Raw genomic sequence first — 22,672 nt, forward strand, 5'->3', positions numbered from 1 at the left:
TGACTTTTTTGAACTTATAGTACCCCTGCTTCCTTTCCAAGGAGGAACTTGGTTTCCTTGCTAATGGCAGAACATTAATATCTGCCAAATCCCTGCACTCAGCCAGACGTCTGGTCCCAACTTCTCCTGGTTCTTCTTGTCTCTGAAGCCCATCACAGCAACCTGGAGTTTCCACTAGGGTACAGAAGTTTTGTCCACATATCAAAGTTTAGATCCAGAGCCTTTGGACCTATGGGACCTCTAAAATGTTGCTTCTGTGGGATTTCAGCCCCATTTGTTTCCTCAGCCTGACTACCACTGGGCTATGACAGAGTTCTAAGAGCCCAGGATATGCAAGAACTCATCTGTGACAAATGAAAGTGGGAGCCAAAGAAGATTCAAGCTATTTCCCTTTAGAATTGATCCAACTGGGCTGAGTAGTCAGAGTGGTATCTGGTGGCAACAACCTTGCCAGGCCCTTGGGAGCCCAGGTCTGCCCTGCACACAAGCTCCTCAGCCATTCTCGCTGCATCACCTCTGGCGGGGACGGTGGGGAGGTGGTTTCTGTGTAGTGATGTACAGAAGAAAGCAAGTGGACACTGGGCACAGCCTACGCCTAGAGGAAGTTAGACCTAGAGGGTATTACTGCCAAAAATGCTGCGTGTGCAGCAATGCAGAGGATGGAAAAAGGACCTTGTGGCCCCACTGAATCTAACCAGGAAGAGACACTCAGACATCCAGACTGTGGACATTCTACAAAACAACTGTCCTGAACTCTTCAAAACATCAAAGTCAAGACACGCTATTAGGTAAAAAATAAATAATAAGAACCTGCTGTATAGCACAGGGAACTCTTCTCAATATACTGTACTGACTTACATGGGGAAAGAATCTTAAAAAGAGTAGATATATGTATATATGTAAATGATTCATTTCTCTGTACACCTGAAACACAACATCATAAATCAACTATACTCAAAAAAACACTTTTAAAGAAAGATTTTTAAAGAGAGAGGGCTGTTCTAAAGAAAATTAAAGAAACATGATAGCTAAATGCAATGTGTGATCCTTCATTGGATCCTGAACTGAAAACAATATATAGCCATAAAAGATATTATCAAGATAATCATGTGGGACTTTCTTGGTGGTCCAGTAGTTAAGATTCCGAACTTCCACTACAGGGGGCGTGGGTTCAATCCGATGTTGGGGAACTAAGATCCCACAAGCCATTGGTGTGCTGCCAAAAGAAAAAGACAATTGTGTGTGTCTGTGTGTATGGGAAGATGAAGAAAGAGAAACAAGTGTGGCAAAGTACTAACAACTAGTAAATCTAAATGAAAGATATATAACTATCCGTTGTACTGTTGCCTCAACTTTTTTGTAGGGTTGAGGAGAGGCAGTGAGAGAAGATGGCATGAGCAGACTGGCAGGAGCCAGGGCAGGCATGGCAGCCAAGCTAGCTCTGAACCAAGATCTTGTCCCAGTGAGAAAGCTGGGGAGGCTCAAGAGGGAGGGGACATATGTATAATACCTATGGCTGATCCATGTTGATGCGTGACAGAAACCAACACAATATTGTAATTATCCTTCAATTAAAAATATTTTTTAATGCAAAAATTAAAAAACAAACAAACAAACAAAAAATCAGAGACCAGGCAAAAGATTAGGCAGGCAGACTGACTATAATCACAGGGAACCTACAGCTTAGTGCACACCTGGGTCAACCCCACCATCTGGGGTCCAGATGTGGGTGCAGCAGGCAGATTCCAGGCCCACTAATAACAAAGAGCTCCCAATAACGCCACGTGTAGCCTTTGGAAGCTCAGGACCGGGGAATGCTGAATGATCAAGTGCTTGGCCGTTGTTCCAGAGGCCAGACAGAATTGAAGCCAGCAGAAACTGCCATGTCTGCCTGTTGCTAGCTCAAGAGCCCAAAAGCCCGAGGAAGGGGTAAGGGCTCCTTAAGAGGCAGGGGTTGTGTTTGCTCTTAACTGGTTAAGTTTTGCATTGTCAGATTAAGTTACTTATTAAACCCACAGATGTCCCCCTAAGTCCCCCCACCCTTACACACACACATTTTTTTTTGTCTTCTATTCCTATTTGTAATTCTTTCTGGCTGTCACTATCGCTCTCCTGGTTTTATGCCATTATGATGTGTGGAAAACATTAGGAGACCTCTCTACAGTGTCTTAAAACGCCTGACTGCAGAGCTGAAGACAAAAATCAATCAAAGCTGGTTTTGGACTCAATACTGCAATGCGTCATTTCCAAAGGTCAGGGAGCTGAGTGCAAAAGTGACCAAATTTCCAAGCCCTCTGGATTTGTCATCTTTTGGCATTTCCATAAGTTTTCTGACCCCTAGAGGAATCGCTGGTGTCTCTTCCTTGACTCTGGTAAACTCCGCTGTCCTGAGCAGAGCTTCCCCAGTTCTGGACGGGACCAGCCAGTCAGCCCTCTCCTCTCCGGGGCTCCTGAGCCTCCTTCCCCTTTACGTGGAGATGTACAGTTTGGAAGGTCAGCCAGGGGTTGATGTGACGGCTCCAGCCAAGGGCTCTGCTCAGTTTCCACCACGCGGCTCAGAAACAAAGCAGCCATGACGAGTATTGCCAAGACTGTGTGCTGGGAGCCAGGAGCAGATGAATTCCCAGTGTGAGTAAGGAAAACAGCAACCGAGTTTGCTGTGACTGTGATTAACATCCAGGATTCAACCAGGAGAAGGCCCCTCCTGAGGAACTATAACATTTGCACACGGGGCTTCTTTCAATCTTAATCTCTCTCTCTCACGCCCTCTCTTTTCCCTTTGGTAGCAAATCCCTACATTCAAATATACATTTTAGACAAGAACCAATACCTAAAAGAGACTAAAACTCAGCCTGTCTGATTTTTTGTGGGGACTGTGGAGCTACATGGCCCCTCCCCAGTCAAGCCCAGGGATGCTTGGGCTCTATTGCCCCTGACCCACGCACACAGAGAGAATATGCAGCTTCTCTGATCATGACTCATCAGGTATTCCTCCAACACCACCTCCACACTCCTCCCCCAAACTTGTTCAAGAACTTCATGGAGTGAGAGTTTGTACGGATGGCCAAAAAGCTCATTCGGATTTTTCCATAACATCTTATGGAAAAATTCGACCGAATTGTTGGCCAACCCAATATCTCTTTCTTAAAAGTTGGAAAGTGTCCTTTGATGGAAAATGAGTCTGATAATAATGCATGATATCTTCAAAACAGAGCACTGGCCTGAATTTAATGTATGTCATCCTCCTAGAAACATACAGGTATGATCACAAGGTCTCATTCCCTTGGGGTCAAGAAGGCAGCATTGACGCATGTTTCCCTTACCTCCCTCATGAGATGGGAGAACCCAGGGTGTGGCTACCTTCGCCAGTTCTATTGCACTGGCTTTGTGTTAACTCAACATCTTGGATCAAATTGAACTTGCTTCATTTTTTTATTATTACACACTCTATCAGCCACCTACTTTTCCTGCCATTGACCGCTAGTTACATTTTCATCTATAACCTCAGACGTCAACAGATAGAAAACTGTGGGAAAGTTTGACTCTGAAGCAATGGAAAGTTCCCAGATGTGAGAACAACACAGCAACCTATGGTGGGAAAGGCCACTAAACAGCTTTATTACATCAGCTATCACAATAGCAAAGACTCTTGGAATGGAAAAATTATTATTTTACAAGATTACCAGTCATCCCAAAAGAACAATGTGTTTTTAGCCATTCATTTCAAATTTGGCTCATTCCTCTGTTACCTACTTATTCCCCCCCCCCCTTTTTTTTTCAATAGCGGTTAGACTGTATTTCCCTAGGCCACGCTGGCCAGATTGCTGTGTACTCTGAAAATACAAATAGTGATGATCCATATGTCTCCTGTTCCTAGCCTCACCTCTAGTCCCCACCAGGGTCCCTTCTGGGAATCCCCAGAGAGCATCTCACCTGGACTCATCAAAAAGCTCGGAACCACCATGGGCTGCCATCACTCTCTTCCTCTGCCCTGTCCCTCCCCAGTGATATCAACTGCCCAGCCCACACTCCCCAGGCAGATGTGTGAAGGTGCCTCAAGCCTGCCTCCAACATCCTCAGCCAACAACTCCTTCGGGCACATTGCCACTGCCACCACCTCTAATACTCAGAGGCCTCAGTGTACCAACGTAAAGAGGACTCTTCTGGATGTCATGAAGTTTGGGGACAAAATGGGGGAAGGTCCTCTCCCTTTTATGTAACATATCTATATGAATGAAATATTAAGGCAGTACTACCTTTCATCCGGGCTTCCCTGGTGGCTCAGAGATTAAAGCGTCAGCCTGCAATGCGGGAGACCCAGGTTCAATCCCTGGGTCGGGAAGATTCCCTGGAGAAGGAAATAGCAACCCACTCCAGTATTCTTGCCTGGAGAATCCCATGGAGGGAGGAGCCTGGTAGGCTACAGTCCACAGGGTCTTAGAGTTTTTGATGAGAATAATTGTCTTAGTCTACTCAGGTTGCTATAACAGAAATACCACAGACTAGATGGCTAATGTGTGCTAAGTCACTTCAGTGGTATCCAACTCTTTGCCACCCTATGGACCATAGCCCACCAGGCTCCTCTGTCCATGGGATTCTCCAGGCAAGAATACTGGAGTAGGTTGCCATGCCCTCCTCCAGGGGATCTTCCCAACCCAGGGATCAAATCCATGTCTCTTAACATCTCTGGCTTTGGCAGGGGGGTTCTTTACTACTAGTGCCACCTGGGAAGCTGGCTTATAAAAACAAAAATTTGTCACAATTCTGGAGGCTTTGAGTCCAAGGTCAGAGTGCCACCCTGGTTGGGTTCTGGGAAGGGCCCTCTTTAGCACTACAGACTTCTGACTTCTTGCTGTCACATGACACAGGTGGCTAGGGAACTCTGTGAGGGGTCTTTTGTAAGAGCACTAAGCCCATTCATGACCTAATGGGCTCCAAGCTCATGACCTAATCACCTCCTCAAATCCTCACCTCCAACTACCATCACATGGTGGAGTTAGGATTTCAACATAAGAATTGTAAGAGGACACAAACAGTCAAACCACGGAAATCAAGCTTTCAGATTTTACATACAGGCCTTTTTCTTCTGGGACTCAATCCTGGGTACATGGAGGCAAGACCAGGGTTTGGGGAGTCCTATGTTTTTGGAACTATGCCTCCTAACAAAAGCTTAACAAGCTTTTCTGTTTAAGTCTCTCTCTCCTTAAATTAGTTGTCTTTCCCAAGTTTATTCTTCCTCTTAAAAATTAGTTTCTGGCAGCTCAGTTCACCAAACAGGCCCAGACACATCTGAACCCCAGCAGGGGATGGCTTAAGCTTAAGCTAAGGCCATTGCTGTATAACTTTCAAGTTTACTGCAGACTCTTTAGCTAGTATGTATGCTTTAAAAAAAAATTAACAGATAACATCAATCATTCATTCCCAAGTTAGTCATTTGCCTTTCTTTTGCCTTTTCTTCATGAGCTCTTGGATGTTAAAAGGCAGATTGGCGGGGTCATTACTGATTATTTGACTCATGCACATTAGCTACGTATGAGGTGTATCATTCCTGTTTCTCCAGGTCAGCATTTTGTTTACCTAAATGAAATTTACTCAGATGGATCTTTACTAGGATGTGGAGCAACTGGAACCCTCACACATTGCTGGTAGGAATGGAAAACAATGCAGCCTCTTTGGAAATCAGCCTGACAGTTCCTCAAAGAAGCTGAACAGGGAGTTACCATTTGACCCAACAATTCCACTTTTAGGCCTGCACCTATGAGAACTGAAAACATATGTTCACAAAACCTGTCTACTAATGTTCATAGCAGCATTATTCAGCATAGCCCCCAAGTGGAAACACAACTACCCATCAACTGAGAATGGATAAATAAAATGTGATATATGCATGCAATGGAATATTATTCAGCCACACAAAGGAATGAAGTACTGACATACTACAATTAAGATGACATTTTTTACTGTAAAATTCTAAGTATTTCACTAAACAAATGAGTATATATTTTTCCTTTTCTTTTAGCTGCTTTCATCATCTAAAACAGGAAAATAGTGGGGAGGTGCTTTCTTTTTTTTAATTCAGATGCAATTCACATAGCATAACCTCCCTCCCTCTGCCCTTTATATTAGCCCTGCGGGATCTTAGTTGGCCAACCAGGCATCAAACTCACACCCCCTGCAGTGAAATCAAGGAGTCCTAACCACTGGACTGCCAGGGAATTTCCACCTCTCCCCTCTTTAAAGCATACAATTCAGTGGTTTTTAGTATATTCACAGATATCTGCAACCATAACCACTATCTAATTCCAGAACATTCTTATCATCCCCAAAAGAAATCTCATACCAAACAGGAGTCACCCCCCATTTCCCTTCTCTTCAGCCCCTGCCAACAGCAAATCTACTTTCTGCCTTTACGGATGTGCTTGTTCTAGAGATTTCTTATAAACAAAGAAAATAAAACCATACAACATGTGGTCTTTTGTGCCTTCTTCTATTTAATGTACTGTTTTCAAGTTTCATCCAATCTGTGACCAACACAGATATATCCCTGCCTTCTCTGGGAGATTCAGGCAATTCAATACAGCACACGGCTCCATGGGAGTACGGGGAAGGAGCAACCACTCAAATGTGACAGGCCAAAGAAATCTTTCTGGGCCCTTGCTCCCTACTAGAGGCCTGCAGTTGAGCCGAAGTCAGGGACCCAAAAAGCAGAGTGAGGAGAAAGAGGAAAGCGCATATGCAACGATCCTGAGCTGGAAAGAGAACACAGCATGTTCTGGGAGCTAAACTAGTTCAGGTCCAATCTAAACATCTGGTCTGTTCTGAGTCCAGGCTAATAATCTGTTCAGGAATTCAGCAGTTTGCCAGGACTCTAGCTTGTTCAGACTTTACTGTGTGTGTCAGAATGTTTTCAGCTGCAAGTAACAGAGATTGACTCCCACAGGTTTGAAGTTATTTATTACCCCATGTGACAGGGTGGGCAGACTTCAGGGTTGCTGGGTCCAGTGCCTTGACAATGTCTTTAGGCCCCAGCTTCTCCCTGTCTCTCTGCTAATTACCTGTTCAGCTTCTCTCTAAGGCAAATTCCCCTTGAGGCTACACAACCTGGGACAACATGTTTTCCTGTTCCTTTTAAAGAGGAGAAACACTTTCTTCTCTTTCTGAAAGCCCCAGCAAGCCTTCCCTGGTATCTCATTGGCACAAATTCCTCAACAGAGTCCGGGTGAGGGAGCAGTTACCATGAGCGACTTGGATTAATTATGTAGCAATGGATTGAGGGTTGGGGAGTCAACCTCAGTATGACCACACCAGGGACCCTAAACATATTGGGTGCCTTGGGCTGGCACTGGGCTCACCAACAGCTGCCTTGGGGTCCATCTTCCACTTTTGTATCCAAAAATATGTCCAAGCCCAACTTCAAAGTAAGATGAGTAATGCGGTTTGTATTCTACAGGTTTTGTGAGAACTGGCTATCATACCAACAAACTTCCTAAAAATTATCTGTAAACCTCTTTTTCTTTCCCCAAATTTCCACTTCTCACCACAGCCACCACATCTCTTTCTCTCTCTCACCCCATCTTCTTCCTCAGGCTTCTTACAGCCAAACTGGTTGTTACCTCTTTTCCCATGCCTTTTCTTTAAACCACTTAGCTTGCGTCTCCCACCCAACAGACACTACAGCCGCCCCACGCAAAATAAGAAGATTTCAAGTCATTCTACTGTTCCTTTCCTATGTTCCTGAGGGCTTCACTTCACTCTGCCAAAAATTCAACAGGAGATCTGCATGCTTATACTGGTGTTTCTGCACCCAAAGGCCTGGAACCTAATCACTTCAAACTCTTCCCACTCAATAAACTATTAAGAGTTTTAAAACTATTAAAAGATCACTATTAAAAGTTATGGCTAGTTCTATTTGGGAAAAAAATAAAAATAACTTCAATATGGCTAAAATACCACAACCATGTTCAAAGACAGACAAAAAAAATTGACAAGTATTTGTAAAATACATGACAATTCCCAGAATGTACATAATAGCTTTTACAAATCACTAAGAAAAAGACGAACATCTAAAGGTTAAGGATATGAAATGTTAGTTTACAAAAGAGAAGGAAATAACACTTATTTTAATTTTTGCCTACTAGATTGGCAAAAAGTTTTTAAATTACTAATACCTGGTGTTGGCAAAAATATGGAACAGTATGTGCTGTGGATGAGATGTTGACTGTAACAACTTCTCTGAAAGTAAGTCAATCTGCATTTGGGTCAATATTTAAAATATTATTTATTTTTGATCAAGCAATTAATACTTCTAGGAATTTATTCTAAGGATCTATTCAGGGAAGGGCACAAAAATGTATGTACAGGATATTTATCATAACTCTTTTTATAATGGCTAAAGAAGAACTTTACTGTTCAGCTACAGGAGGTTAATTTAATGAATTATGGTAAGTTTGTGTTTTTAAAGACTTACTTACCTAGGACTGCATTTGAAAATTCTAGCTCAGTGACAGGTATATATATGAATATTTATTGAATAAACAGATATACTAGATGGTCTATAGTCACTACAAATGATGAAGCAAATTTTTATTTATTGAAGTGGAAAAGGAAAAGCACATCACTAAACCGCATGAATAGAATAATCTCATGTTTGTATAAAAATCATGTATATGTGTATCCACAAAAGAAAGTTTAGAAGGCTATCTACCAAAATATAAGTTGTGGTTCTTCCTAAATGGTAAGATTATAAGTGTTTTTTTGTGTTCTTTTTTTTACCTTTAAGAAATGTCTGGATTTTTTTAAACTGTAAGCATATGTTACTTTTATATAAGAAAAAGGAAATAAATATATTTATTTAGAACAACAACAAACATCTATGAATCCATGTGTTTCTGAAACACACAGACATGAAAATAAGCATAAAGTATTTCGTAGTTTTACATATCTTGCTGGAAAAAGCCTGAAGATGGCAAAGTCCTTGTAGAAGCTTGCCACCAAGAAAACTCAACAAATTGTCAAAATTTTTTCAAAGAATATACACAAAGCCAAGTCACAGGGAGTTCTTCAGCAACATACTGCATGATGAGGTACTAAATAGGCAAGGAGCCAGATGGTACTGCCTTAGGTCCGGTCAAGAGGCATTTCCTGGGCCACAAGATCTAGGGGCTGAGCTGTGGTCCTCCTCTGGCCACCATCCTCCCCACAGGGCCAGAAATCCAAGAAGCCAAGCTCACCCACTTCTAGACCATGCGCTAAGCATCTGGGAACTGGAACAGGCCCTTGCACTTGCTTCCTACACAGACCTCTTCCCTAAATATGACCTCCAGAGATCACTGAGCTGGTGGTGTACACTTTCCGAGTCAAGTGATATTTATCTATGAAGGGATGGGTGACTGGGTTGTCTGCACATGTTTGTGCAAGAATCCCAGGAATGCGTCGTGAGTTGGGAAAGGGGTGCAAAGAATAGTAAGCAGATCAGAGGCTGGTTTTCCATATTTTTTTGGTGTGGAACTCTAAGATTTCTGATAATGCCAAACTTGAAGCCAGCCTTCCAGGTCAATATGAAGGTATGATTATACAGGAAGGAAGACAAAATATACTTTGTACAGTATGTTGGCTTAATTTCTAATTTAGCCAATATTTAGAAAACATTGCATGTAGGCCTACATTTTTATTTTTGCCCTGGATTCCACAAATGTCAGGACATGTCTGGAGGCAGAGAACAAAATCAAGTAGACCAGTTTGTCAACTGAGGAGTCCCATATCATATAAGTGGGTCGTCAGAAGACCATAAATGGTGCTCTCTAGCCTCATGGACGACATAGATCTAGGTCTGTCTTGGATGACATCCATGGCTTCCCAATACATCCATTGGTACCATCTAGACTCCAATGAATAAGTAAAGCAGAGAACCAGTGATGAAAGGCCTAATATATACCCAGTCCATTAGAGGAAGCTGCTGCTGCTGCTGCTGCTGCTAAGTCGCTTCAGTCGTGTCCGACTCTGTGTGACCCCACAGACGGCAGCCCACTAGGCTCCTTTGTCCCTGGGATTCTCCAGGCAAGAACACTGGAGTGGGTTGCCATATCCTTCTCCAATGCATGAAAGTGAAAAGTGAAAGTGAAGTCGCTCAGTCGTGTCCGATTCTTAGCGACCCCATGGACTGGAGCCTACCAGGCTTCTCCGTCCATGGGATTTTCCAGGCAAGAGTACTGGAGTGGGGTGCCACTGCCTTCTCCGATTAGAGGATGCAATGCTTATTAAAGAACAATTGATAGGCCAAGTACTTGCTAAGAATGGACAATAAGATTCCCAAGCATTCGGGCTACAAGCTGTGGAGATAACTGAGACTTATTTGCAGGGAAGAAAGAAAACAAAACTGACTTCTCATACAGCTTTCTAGAAAACTGCTGCTTCTTGGGAATCCCAACTTGGGGTTATGCATGAGTTTGGAGGCATAGTCAAAACTAATAATAAAGGACAATTGAATTGTCCTTATTCTTAGGAGATACACAAACAGGTATTTAGGGATGAAGATGTCTGCCATTCACGCTGAAATGGTTCAACAATAATAACAGTAACAAATAATCAAAATTATATATATATATAAAGAAAATACAATTGTGGCAAAATGTTAATTGATGAGTCTAGATGGACGGCATACAAGAGTTCATCTTACTAGTCTTGTAACTTTTCTGAAGGTTCAAATTTTTTTAAAAGGAAAAAGTTTCAAAAGAAGAGGTACCGAGCAATCTATAGTTTACTACTTTGGGGAGAAATGTGTACATGCACTCTGGAAGGAAACAGAAGAAGCTGATACTAGAGGTTGTATCTGGGGAGGAGAAATGGCTTGAGGGATGGCATACGAGAGAGATTTACTATATAGTTTCTCTAATTGTACTGCTGCAACCACCTCAAAATTTTTTAACTTGTGCACACGTGCTCTATTCAGAGAGAAAGGAAGAGAGAGAGAGAGACAAAGACAGAAAAAGTTGTTTTAAAGGTAGCCACAGTTACTAACCAACAACAACCAAAAAAACTTCACTTCCATTGCACAATCATTAGAGAAACTATCACTTTTTATAATCTATTTTAGGCATGTCCACGTACACTGATCAAAATCACTCAATATCATTCTAAAAAAATGAAAGTCACTCAGTCATGTCCAACTCTTAGGGTTGACACATTGGCTGTAGCCTGCCAGGCTTCTCTGTTCATAGAATTCTCCAGGCCAGAATACTGGAGTGGTAGCCTCTCCCTTCTTCAGGGGATCTTCCCAACCCAGGGGTGGAACCCAGGTCTCCCACACTGCAGGCTTATTCTTTACTGTCTGAGCCATCAGGGAAGCCCCTCAAAATAAAGAGCAGAACAAAACATGCTGCAGCTCAGAAGAAAGTACAGTTAATATTTTCCTGTTTCCTTGTAGCCTTTTCCCTACACACATGTTTTTTTAACATAGTTGAGATCATACTTATAAACTTTATGACCTACCTCCTTTTTGTTTCAATATTATATCAAACATTTTTCACATTCTTGAAAACTCTTTTCAGACAAAAATTTTAATAGCTGCATGACATACTGTCCTGTGATATCCTACAGTGTATTTGACCATTCCCTATGGTTGGACATTTAGATTTGCAGGGGTTTTTTTCTATAATAAGTAAATTTGCAGTGAACATAATTATTTAAAATTCTTCATCTGTTTTCAATTATTTCCATAAGCTAGTTTCCCAGTAGAGAAACTACAGAGTGTGGGGGTTTAACACATTTAAACACTCTTGAGATGAATTATTAAATTCTTTTCTTAAAAGATTATTCCAGCACTGCTTCTTGCAGTGCCAAGGGCCTTCTAGATTCTGTAGTAACTGGACTAGAATTCAGGAGAGCTAAAACCAGCTGTGTGATCCCAAGAAAAGTAATTTTAAAATATATAAATTTAAAAAAACTTACATGATTTTTAAACCACTTTGACATTTCCCCCCAAACCTCCCAACCACCATGTAATAGCAGAGAGATATCATTCCCATTTGAAAGATCAGAAAATGAGGCCCAGGATGGTTAAGTGATTTTTTCCCAGGATCCCAACTGGTAGACAGACAATGGAACACACAACTTCTGGTTTCTGTTTCAGCATGATTTCTACTATTGCACCCTGCCCCTTTCTTCTCATTTTGTCCTACAGTCATTCTGTACCTCAAGATAGGGGTTGTCCTAGAGCTTCCCAGCCTTTACTGTGCACATATCCTGAGGGGAACCTTGTTAACATGCCAATGCTAATAAGGAGGCCAGGGGAGTACCCAAGAGTGTACATTCCTCACAAGCTCTGGATGAAACAACGCTAGACTGTGGACTGCACTTTGAATAGCAAAGTACAAATCAGTCTATTAAACTCCTCTCTGCAAAATATTCCATATTTCAGTACTTTTCACCTAAAAGTCAAATTGCATCATGTACTGAAGCCATGTACTATATAGAACCCAACAGGTTCTAAAATGTATAGATCAGTGGATGATGATCAGTAACTGACCACAGCCTGAATTCCATAATTCTCTGCCACAGTGTCAAACAATGAAGCTTTAAACTGAATGTAAGTGTGATTAAAAAAAAAGGTTCTTCAAAATCCAGAGCAACCCAGTACTGAGTATAACATGGCTGGAGAGGTCAGAGCAATCCACACAAGAAGCAAAAAATCATAGACTGACTGCATTGTTTAACTACATGTGGCACCTGGGAGCTTCCTAGGTGGCACAATGGTAAAGAATCCACCTGCCAGTGCAGGAGACGCAAGACACGTGGGTTCGATCCCTGGGTCAGGAAGATCCCCTGGAATGGGAAATGGAACCCACTCCAGTATTCTTGCCTGGATAATTTCATGGAGAGAGGAGCCTGGCGGGCTACAATCCATGGGGTCACAAAGAGTCAGACATGACTGAGCACACACACACACACACACATGTGGTGATTATTGGAGGAGTTTAAGCTGAGTCTTTGAGGTTTTAGGCAGGATGACAGGTTAAGTGATGGTTCAGTTCAGTTCAGTTGCTCACTCAGTCATGTCCAACTCTTAGCGACCCCATGGACTGCAGCACACCAGGCTTCCCTGTCCCTCACCAACTCCTGGAGCTTACTCAAACTCATGTCCATTGAGTTGGTGACGGTACCATTAGCAAAAATAGGAGCATCAGGAAATAAGATGACTAGAAAAACAACCATAACAACAATCGTCTCCACCAACTTTATATCCTGGCATGGCCTAGAATGTTATGATCCCAATAGTAGAAAAAAGATTAATTTGAGATAATTTTGCATTAACTTTCTGATTATTAATTAACATTCTGTCTTTTGACTATAAAAACACCTGCTCGGCTTATACGCAGTTTTCCAGGGGTGATGGCTGTGTGTGGATTTCTTCCTCCTTTCTCCCTTTCCTAACAACTGTCCTTGGTGACACAGTTGACTAGAAATAGAAATCTGCACGCTTGTATCAGGGCCAAACTAGCTTGTCTCTGTGAGATTCAGACCCAGAAATGCCATCATGAATTCCTGCTCTCTGTTCACTCTCAGCACATATTGTTCTATAAAAGCATTCACCTAATACTGATTTCATCCTGATTTGCAGGATCCACTGGAAACTTCCTTGCTGGAATCTTAAATTGTTTATGACTTAATTCAGCTCACAAACACACTGCTTCATTGCCTTGTGAGTCCTTGATGCCCTCAGAATAGCACAGTTATTTGCAGCAAAGGGCAAACCTTTGTGCTTCATTGGCAGCCTCTTCTCAGTAGAGCTTGTGGGAGCCTGAGAGGAAGAAGCCCAGACATGCATGCAATTTCCTCCTCTGTTCATCAATTCACTCCATTGTCTTTTTGGTGGTTTGACCTCATGTCACAATTGTAAGATATCTTGGGAAATTCTGAGATATAACTTATAGCTCTTGCTGTACAGACAGAATATGTTTAATTAAAAAGATAGCATTAATAGAAACATATTTTCAAAGAAGAGGGTTGGAATCTGTTTAAGCCACAAGTCTTCATCAAATTCCAACTGGAATAGTCTCAAGTGCAGATTTTTTTCTTCTCACTTCTTATCTCTGATAATTAACAAGGATTTGTGGAACACCCACTCTGTTCAGAGTACAATAATAGTATGCCATTGTTTAGAGTTCAAAACAAGTCGCTAATTCGACAAATCCAATGAAAGAGTTTGGTGGGATTTTCCCCCCCTTTTTAGAAAAGCCATTTTAATCCAAACAATTAACTATATTTCAGTGGTAGAATTATATGGCATCCTGGAGCATGATTCATCATAAATTTGCAGTTGACTGTGAAATGAGATCAGCTTCCCTGGTAGCTCAGCAGTAAAGAATCCACCTGCCAATGCAGGAAATGCAGGTTCAGTCCCAGAGCCAGGGAAGATTCCCTGGAGAAGGGAATGGCAACCCCCTCCAGTATTCTTGCCTGGAGAATTTCATGGACAGAGAAGCCTGACAGGCTACAGTCCATGGGATCGCATAAAGTCAGACATGACTGAGTGCACACATACACACACACACACAAAGGATGAGATGGGACTGTGATATGAAGCCACAGAGAAAGGGGTTTATCTTTATTTTTTTCTCTCTTCTTGACTTCTGACACTTAGAGAACTGGGAGAGATGCCCCAAGTCTGAAGAAAAGACAGATACCACATTAACATCTGTCACAGTAGAGATAAGTAATGAGTTCTCAGAATAATTCTGTTTTTGTCTGGCCATTAAAACCTGCCCTGTGTATTTATCACTTTTCTCAGTCACTTTTTGGGTCAGTAAGCCTGACATAAGCAAAGAAATCCATACAGATATGTCTTTAATCACAGGAGAGCCTTAGAGAAGTGGCAACTGATTCAGAACAACTTATTATTTCAACCACAAGCACACAGCAGGAAAATAGCCCAATCCAAATAAATTCCCCACAACTTGCATAAGAACGAATCCACAGAAAGAGACGATAAAGCTCTGCAGGAAACCAGCTGGGTTTCATTTATTACTTCAGCTGTTTGGCAAGATCTTTTCGACATATACTTTTAAAAACTTTCTTATCTGTGGGACCAGTTGAGTTCTTTGAAATGTTACTTCATCTTGACATTCAAAACGATGACTAAGCTTAGTTTACTGGCTGTGTCCAAACACCGAAGAGAATTTCAGTAAAGTTTCTGGATGATTTGGACCAGAAAGAGCATTTTTTTGGTAATTTGGAACACATTTCAGTTGTTTCACTTTCAGTAATTGTTTGACAGAGGCTAAACAATTTGTGTTGCTCCAAGCTTTGCATTTAAGTTTTGGGATATTGTACCAAATCTTACAAAGTATCCAATTTATTAAGTTGTGTAGAGCCCAGACATCATTTGAAGGTAATATAGATTTGCCAACCAAGTAATGGTAATGATGATGATGCACGAGGCTGCAAATAAGAAAAGAGTTTGTTTGGGATCTTAGGAATTGCAGTTTGGGAGACACAGATTTGGGTAACACTGAAGGAATGCTCCCAGGAAGAGAAAGAGTCCGAACTTATAAAGACAAAAAGTCACAAGGTTGCTAAAAGTTGCCTGAAGAGAATTACAATCAACTTTGACAAGAAAATATTTGCCCTTAGGGAATCGTTAGGTAATTTAAAGTAGGGGGTCTGATAAGTTATTTACGTCAAGAGGTATTTTTGGGTCAGTTCAGTTCAGTCACTCAGTTGTATCCAACTCTTTGTGACCCCATGGACTGCAGCACGCCAGGCTTCCCTGTCCATCACCAACTCCTGGAGCTTGCTCAAACTCATGTCCATTGAGTTGGTGATGCCATCCAACCATCTTATCCTCTGTCATCCCCTTCTCCTCCCGCCTTCAATTTTCCCCAGCATCAGGGTCTTTTCCAATGAGTCAGTTCTTTGCATCAGGTAGCCAAGGTGTTTTAGGATGAAGGTCCGGTAAGTATTTTGAGCTTCTAACCAGTGTTTTTGATAACTTCATCAGGTCAAAACTTCAGATTCCAACTAAGCTGATATGTTGCCCAAGTCACATTTCCTTAAGAGCTCCATTTAAGAGCATTCTCTTGGCAATACCAGCTCCACTTTGATCTCCTTTTGTAGCTTTTACCTATGATAATAAAGTTAAATCCACTGGGATCAAAACCTCAAACTATTCATTCTCATGTCCTTAGAAACATCATTTAAAATGTTGAGTACAACATGAATATACCCCCAGGAGATATTGTCCTCATTTTGCAGTTAATATAAGGGCATCATAGAAGGTGGTCTCAGCATCAGTGACAATATGTGTTATTATTATTAATTGAAATTTTAATCGAAGTAATTGTAGGTCCATATGAAATTGTAAGAAATAACACAGTGAGATCTTGTGTACACTTTGCCCAGTTTCCCCCAATGGTAACATGTTCTAAAACTATAATACAACAACCTGGATACTGATATTGATACAATCCAGTTCTACCTGGACTCCAGCACGTGTGTGTGTGTGTGTTTAAGCTTACATCAATGTAGTTTTGTGTATCCACCACACATGCAAAATACACACAACTGCATCACCAAACACACACAGCTGCATCACACAAGAATTCCCTATGCTGCCTTTTCATAACCACACAGGCTTCCCTCCTATCCACCAAACTGGGTTATTTTTTTATTTATCATTTAGTTTTGGGGGCTGAATCCTGACCCGGCCCCTACACTAGGTAATTTATATACATGATCTTATTTCATGCTCACAAAAGCCCCTTGAGTAAGTTTTCGTGTCCCTACTTTTATATGAGGAAATGAAGTCTTCAGTTCAGTCGCTCAGTCGTGTCTGACTCTTTGCGACGCCATGAAGCGCAGCATGCCAGACCTCCCTGTCCATCACCAACTCCCGGAGTTCACTCAGACTCACGTCCATCGAGTCAGTGATGCCATCCAGCCATCTCATCCTCTGTCGTCCCCTTCTCCTCTTGCCCCCAATCCCTCCCAGCATCAGAGTCTTTTCCAACAAGTCAACTCTTCGCATGAGGTGGCCAAACTACTGGAGTTTCAGCTTTAGCACCATTCCTTCCAAAGAAATCCCAGGGCTGATCTCCTTTAGAATGGACTGGTTGGATCTCCTTGCAGTCCAAGGGACTCTCAAGAGTCTTCTCCAACACCACAGTTCAAAAGCATCAATTCTACAGCACTCAGTTTTCTTCACAGTCCATCTCTCACATCCATACATGACCACTGGAAAAACCATAGCCTTGACTAGATGGACCTTTGTTAGCAAAGTAATGTCTCTGCTTTTGAATATGCCACCTAGGTTGGTTATAACTTTTCTTCCAAGGAGTAAGCGTCTTTTAATTTCATGGGTGCAGTCACCATCTGTAGTGATTTTGCAGCCCAGAAAAATAAAGTCTGACACTGTTTCCACTGTTTCCCCATCTATTTCCCATGAAGTCCAGATGCCATGATCTTCGTCTTCTGAATGTTGAGCTTTAAACCAACTTTTTCACTCTCCACTTTCACTTTCATCAAGAGGCTTTTTAGTTCCTCTTCACTTTCTGCCATAAGGGTGGTATCATCTGCATATCTGACGTTATTGATATTTCTCCCGCCAGTCTTGATTCCAGCTTGTGTTTCTTCCAGTCCAGCATTTCTCATGATGTATTCTGCATATAAGTTAAATAAGCAGGGTGACGATATACAGCCTTGACGTATTCCTTTTCCTACTTGGAACCATTCTGTTGTTCCATGTCCAGTTCGAACTGTTGCTTCCTGACCTGCATATAGGTTTCTCAAGAGGAAGATCAGGTGGTCTGGTATTCCCATCTCTTTCAGAATTTTCCAGTTTATTGTGATCCACACAGTCAAAGGCTTTGGCATAGTCAATAAAGCAGAAATAGATGTTTTGCTGGAACTCTCTTGATCTTTCCATGATCCAGTGGATGTTGGCAATTTGATCTCTGGTTCCTTTGCCTTTTCTAAAACCAGCTTGAACATCAGGAAGTTCATGGTTCACATATTGCTGAAGCCAGGCTTGGAGAATTTTGAGCATTACTTTACTAGTGTGGGAAATGAGTGCAATTGTGCAGTAGTTTGAGCATTCTTTGGCATTGCCTTTCTTTGGGATTGGAATGAAAACTGACCTTTTCCAGTCCTGTGGCCACTGCTGAGTTTTCCAAATTTGCTGGCATATTGAGTGCAGCATTTTCACCGCATCATCTTTTAGGATTTGAAATAGCTCAACTGGAATTCCATCACCTATACTAGCTTTGTTCATAGTGATGCTTCCTAAGGCCCACTTGACTTCACATTCCAGGATGTCTGGCTGTAGGTCAGTGATCACACCATCGTGATTATCTGGGATGTGAAGCTCTTTTTTGTACAGTTCTTCTGTGTATTCTTGCCACCTCTTCTTAATATCTTCTGCTTCTGTTAGGTCCATACCATTTCTGTCCTTTATTGAGCCCATCTTTGCATGAAATGTTCCCTTGGTATCTCTAATTTTCTTGAAGAGATCTCTAGTCTTTCCCATTCTGTTGTTTTCCTCTATTTCTTTGCATTGATTGCTGAGGAGGGCTTTCCTACATTTTCTTGGTACTCTTTGGATCTCTGCATTCACCTGCTTATATCTTTCCTTGTCTCCTTTGCTTTTCACTTCTCTTCTTTTCACAGCTATTTGTAAGGCCTCCCCAGACAGCCATTTTGCTTTTTTGCATTTCTTTTCCATGGGGATGGTCTTGATCCCTGTCTCCTGTACACTGTCATGACCCTCATTCCATAGTTCATCAGGCACTCTATCTATCAGATCTAGGCCCTTAAATATATTTCTCACTTCCACTGTATAATCATAAGGGATTTGATTTAGGTCATACCTGAATGGTCTAGGGGTTTTGAGATTGCACTTTCCCCCACTTTCTTCAATTTCAGTCTGAATTCGGCAATAAGGAGTTCATGATCTGAGCCACAGTCAGCTCCTGGTCTTGTTTTTGTTGAATGTATAGAGCTTCTCCATCTTTGCCTGCAAAAAATATCATCAATCTGATTTCGGTGTTGACCATCTGGAAATGTCCATGCGTAGAGTCTTCTCTTGTGTTGTTGGAAGAGGGTGTTTGCTATGACCAGTGCATTTTCTTGGCAAAACTCTATTAGTCTTTGCCCTGCTTCATTCTGTATTCCAAGGCCAAATTTGCCTGTTACTCCAGCTGTTTCTTGACTTCCTACTTTTGCAGTCCAGTCCCCTATAATGAAAAGGACATCTTTTTGGGGTGTTAATTCTAAAAGGTCTTGTAGGTCTTCATAGAACCATTCAACTTCAGCTTCTTCAGCGTTACTGGTTGGGGCATAGACTTGCATTACTGTGATACTGAATGGTTTGCCTTGGAAATGAACAGAGATCATTCTGTCGTTTTTGAGATTGCATCCAAGTACTGCATTTCAGACTCTTTTGTTGACCATGATGGCTACTCCATTTCTTCTGAGGGATTCCTGCCCGCAGTAGTAGATATAATGGTCATCTGAGTTAAATTCACTCATTCCAGTCCATTTTAGTTCGCTGATTCCTAGAATGTCGACGTTCACTCTTGCCATCTCCTGTTTGACCACTTCCAATTTGCCTTGATTCATGGACCTGACAGTCCAGGTTCCTATGCAATATTGCTCTTTACGGCATCAGACCTTGCTTCTATCACCAGTCACATCCACAGCTGGGTATTGTTTTTGCTTTGGCTCCATCCCTTCATTCTTTCTGGAGTTATTTCCCCACTGATCTTCAGTAGCATATTGGGCCCCTACTGACCTGGGGAGTTCCTCTTTCAGTATCCTATCATTTTGTCTTTTCATACTGTTCATGGGGTTCTCAAGGCAAGAATACTGAAGTGGTTTGCCATTCCCTTCTCCAATGGACCACATTCTGTCAGACCTCTCCACCATGACCCACCCATCTTGGGTGGCCCCACACAGGATGGCTTAGTTTCATTGAGTTAGACAAGGCTGTGGTCCTAGTGTGATTAGATTGACTAGTTTTCTGTGATTATGGTTTCAGTGTGTCTGCCCTCTGATGTCCTCGTACAACACCTACGGTCTTACTTGGGTTTCTCTTACCTTGGACATGGGGTAGCTCTTCACGGCTGCTCCAACAAAGCGCAGCCGCTGCTCCTTACCTTGGACCAGGGGTATCTCCTCACTGCCGCCCCTCCTGACCTTGAACGTGGAATAGCTCCTCTAGGCCCTCCTGTGCCTGCCCAGTCACCGCTCCTCGGAAGCGGGGTAGCTCCTCTCGGCTGCCGCTCCTTACCTCGGACATGGGGTAGCTCCTCTTGGCCGTTCCTCTGCCGTCGCAGCCTGGCACTCTCAGCCGCCGCCCCTGACCTCAGACGCGGAGTAGCTCCTCTCAGCTGCCTCCCCTGACCTCGAACGCGGGGTAGCTCCTCTCGGCGTTCCAGCGCTGTCGCAGCCTGGCACTCTCGGCTGCCGCCCCTGACCTCAGACGCGGGGTAGCTCCTTTCAGCTGTTGCCCCTGACCTCGGACGTGGGGTAGCTCCTCTCGGCTGTCGCCCCTGACCTCGGACGCGGGGTAGCTCCTCTCGGCCGTTCCTCTGCCGTCGCAGCCTGGCACTCTCGGCCGCCGCCCTTGACCTCAGACGCGGGGTAGCTCCTCTCGGCTGCCGCCCCTGACCTCGGATGTGGGGTAGCTCCTCTCGGCTGCTCCTGCTCTGTAGCAGCCTGGCGCTCTCGGCCGCCGCCCCTGACCTCAGACGCGGGGTAGCTCCTCTCGGCTGCCGTCCCTGACCTCGAACGCGGGGTAGCTCCTCTCGGCTGCCGCCCCGGACTTCGGACGTGGGGTAGCTCCTCTCGGCCGCCGCCCCTGAACTCAGACGCGGGGTAGCTCCTCTCGGCTGCCGTCCCTGACCTCGAACACGGGGTAGCTCCTCTCGGCTGCCGCCCCGGACTTCGGACGTGGGGTAGCTCCTCTCGGCCGTTCCTGCGCCGTCGAAGCCTGGCACTCTCGGCCGCCGCCCCTGACCTCAGACGCGGGGTAGCTCCTCTCGGCCGCCGCCCCTGACCTCAGACGCAGGGTAGCTCCTCTCGGCCGCCGCCCCTGACCTCAGACGCAGGGTAGCTCCTCTCGGCCGCCATCCCTGACCTCGAACGCGGGGTAGCTCCTCTCGGCCGTTCCTGCTCTGTCGAAGCCTGGCACTCTCGGCCGCCACCCCAGACCTTGGACGTGGGGTAGCTCCTCTCAGCTGCCGTACCTGACCTCGGCCGTAGGGTAGCTCCTCTTGGCCATTCCTGCACCGTCACAGCCTGGCACTCTCGGCCGCTGCCCCTGACCTCGAACGTGGAGGGTAGTTCCTCTCGCCCGCGCTCAGCGCGCCGTCGCAGCCGCCCGCGCTCAGCGCCCGCGCTCACAGCCGCCCGCGCTCAGCGCCCGCGCTCACAGCCGCCCGCGCTCAGCGCCCGCGCTCACAGCCGCCCGCGCTCTGATGAAGTCTTAGAGACATTTAATATAGCACAGAATTTGCCCAAACTAACACACTGCTGACCCCATAGACGGCAGCCCACCAGGCTCCCCCGTCCCTGGGATTCTCCAGGCAAGAACACTGGAGTGGGGTGCCATTTCCTTCTCCAAACTAACATACTAGTAGACATTTTAGCAAGATTCAAAATCAAGTCCGTCTGACCTCAAAACTCAAGCTTTTTCACAACAGTCATGTTGATTACAAGTGTCCCAGTTAAGAGTAGGACTTCCCCCAATGGCTCAAGCAGTAAAGAATCCTCCAATGCAGGAGAGACAGGAGACACAGGTTTGATCCCCGGGTCGGGAAGATCTCCTGCAGGAGGGCATAGCAACCCACTCCAGTATTCTTGCCTGGAAAATCCCATGGACTGAGGAGCCTGTCAGTCTATAGTCCATGGGATTGTAAAGAGTCGGACACAACTGAGCGCAGTTAGAGCAGTGTGTTGCTTGTTAAACTGTTTTCTCAGCCTCAAACTCACCCTTTTGTTCACTGCTTTGTGATACAAACCACAATTCTCCCTTGCCAGTGGGCCCCCTGATTGGTTCTGCCAATGGAAGCTCTAAGGGGACAAGTTACTGGCTCCTTATTGTTTGTTTCCTCTTCCTATCAGCGTCACCCTGGAAACAGCTTTTCATCTTGGCAGTGGCAGTTCCTTCTAGTGGATTCCAGTTTACAAGTTGTTTGCATTCTTAGCACTAGAGACATTGCACCCACTCAGTGAAGCCATAAGATCCATCCCACCCCCTCCCAGAAATCTGGCTCCTGACTCCTCTGGATGCCTCCTCTGAGTTCTGAAGGCATTTTAGATCTTCAGGTGCCACCTCCATGGGGTCAGCTTTTAATAATCCAGCCTCTATGCTTTGTTCCTCCAGTCCTAGGCATGATAATCATGTCCTGAAGTTACTTACTTCTGTAATATCTTAATGCTCTCTTTTTGTTCAGCACTTGATAAATAATTCTTTAAATTCTCTCTGTTAAAATAATTGTTCTGATTCCTGATTGCACCCTGAAAGGTACAACTAACTAACTCATAATTTGGAAATGTATTTGCAAGATTGACAAAAAAGGTGCAAAATTTTTCCTCTAACAAATAGGACATGTTATAATGTTAAGAAAAAATATTCAAAGCTTTAAAAATAAGGCGAAAGGATGACTGTATGTCTATCCCT

The 22,672-nt window shown here is 43.7% G+C and overlaps 1 protein-coding gene across 1 annotated transcript in view; it reads right to left on the reverse strand.

The window, feature by feature from the left end:
• Positions 1-22,672, reverse strand: part of LOC129633368 (uncharacterized) — a 68,943-nt gene that overhangs the window by 19,285 nt on the left and 26,986 nt on the right. The window contains exon 3 of the mRNA XM_055555314.1: positions 20,279-21,007. Within this exon, the coding sequence (XP_055411289.1) occupies positions 20,279-21,007 (729 nt within the window). The remainder of the gene's footprint in view (positions 1-20,278; positions 21,008-22,672) is intronic.

The sequence above is a fragment of the Bubalus kerabau genome, chromosome 18 (assembly GCF_029407905.1).
Source record: "Bubalus kerabau isolate K-KA32 ecotype Philippines breed swamp buffalo chromosome 18, PCC_UOA_SB_1v2, whole genome shotgun sequence".
Classification (NCBI taxonomy): domain Eukaryota; kingdom Metazoa; phylum Chordata; class Mammalia; order Artiodactyla; family Bovidae; genus Bubalus; species Bubalus kerabau.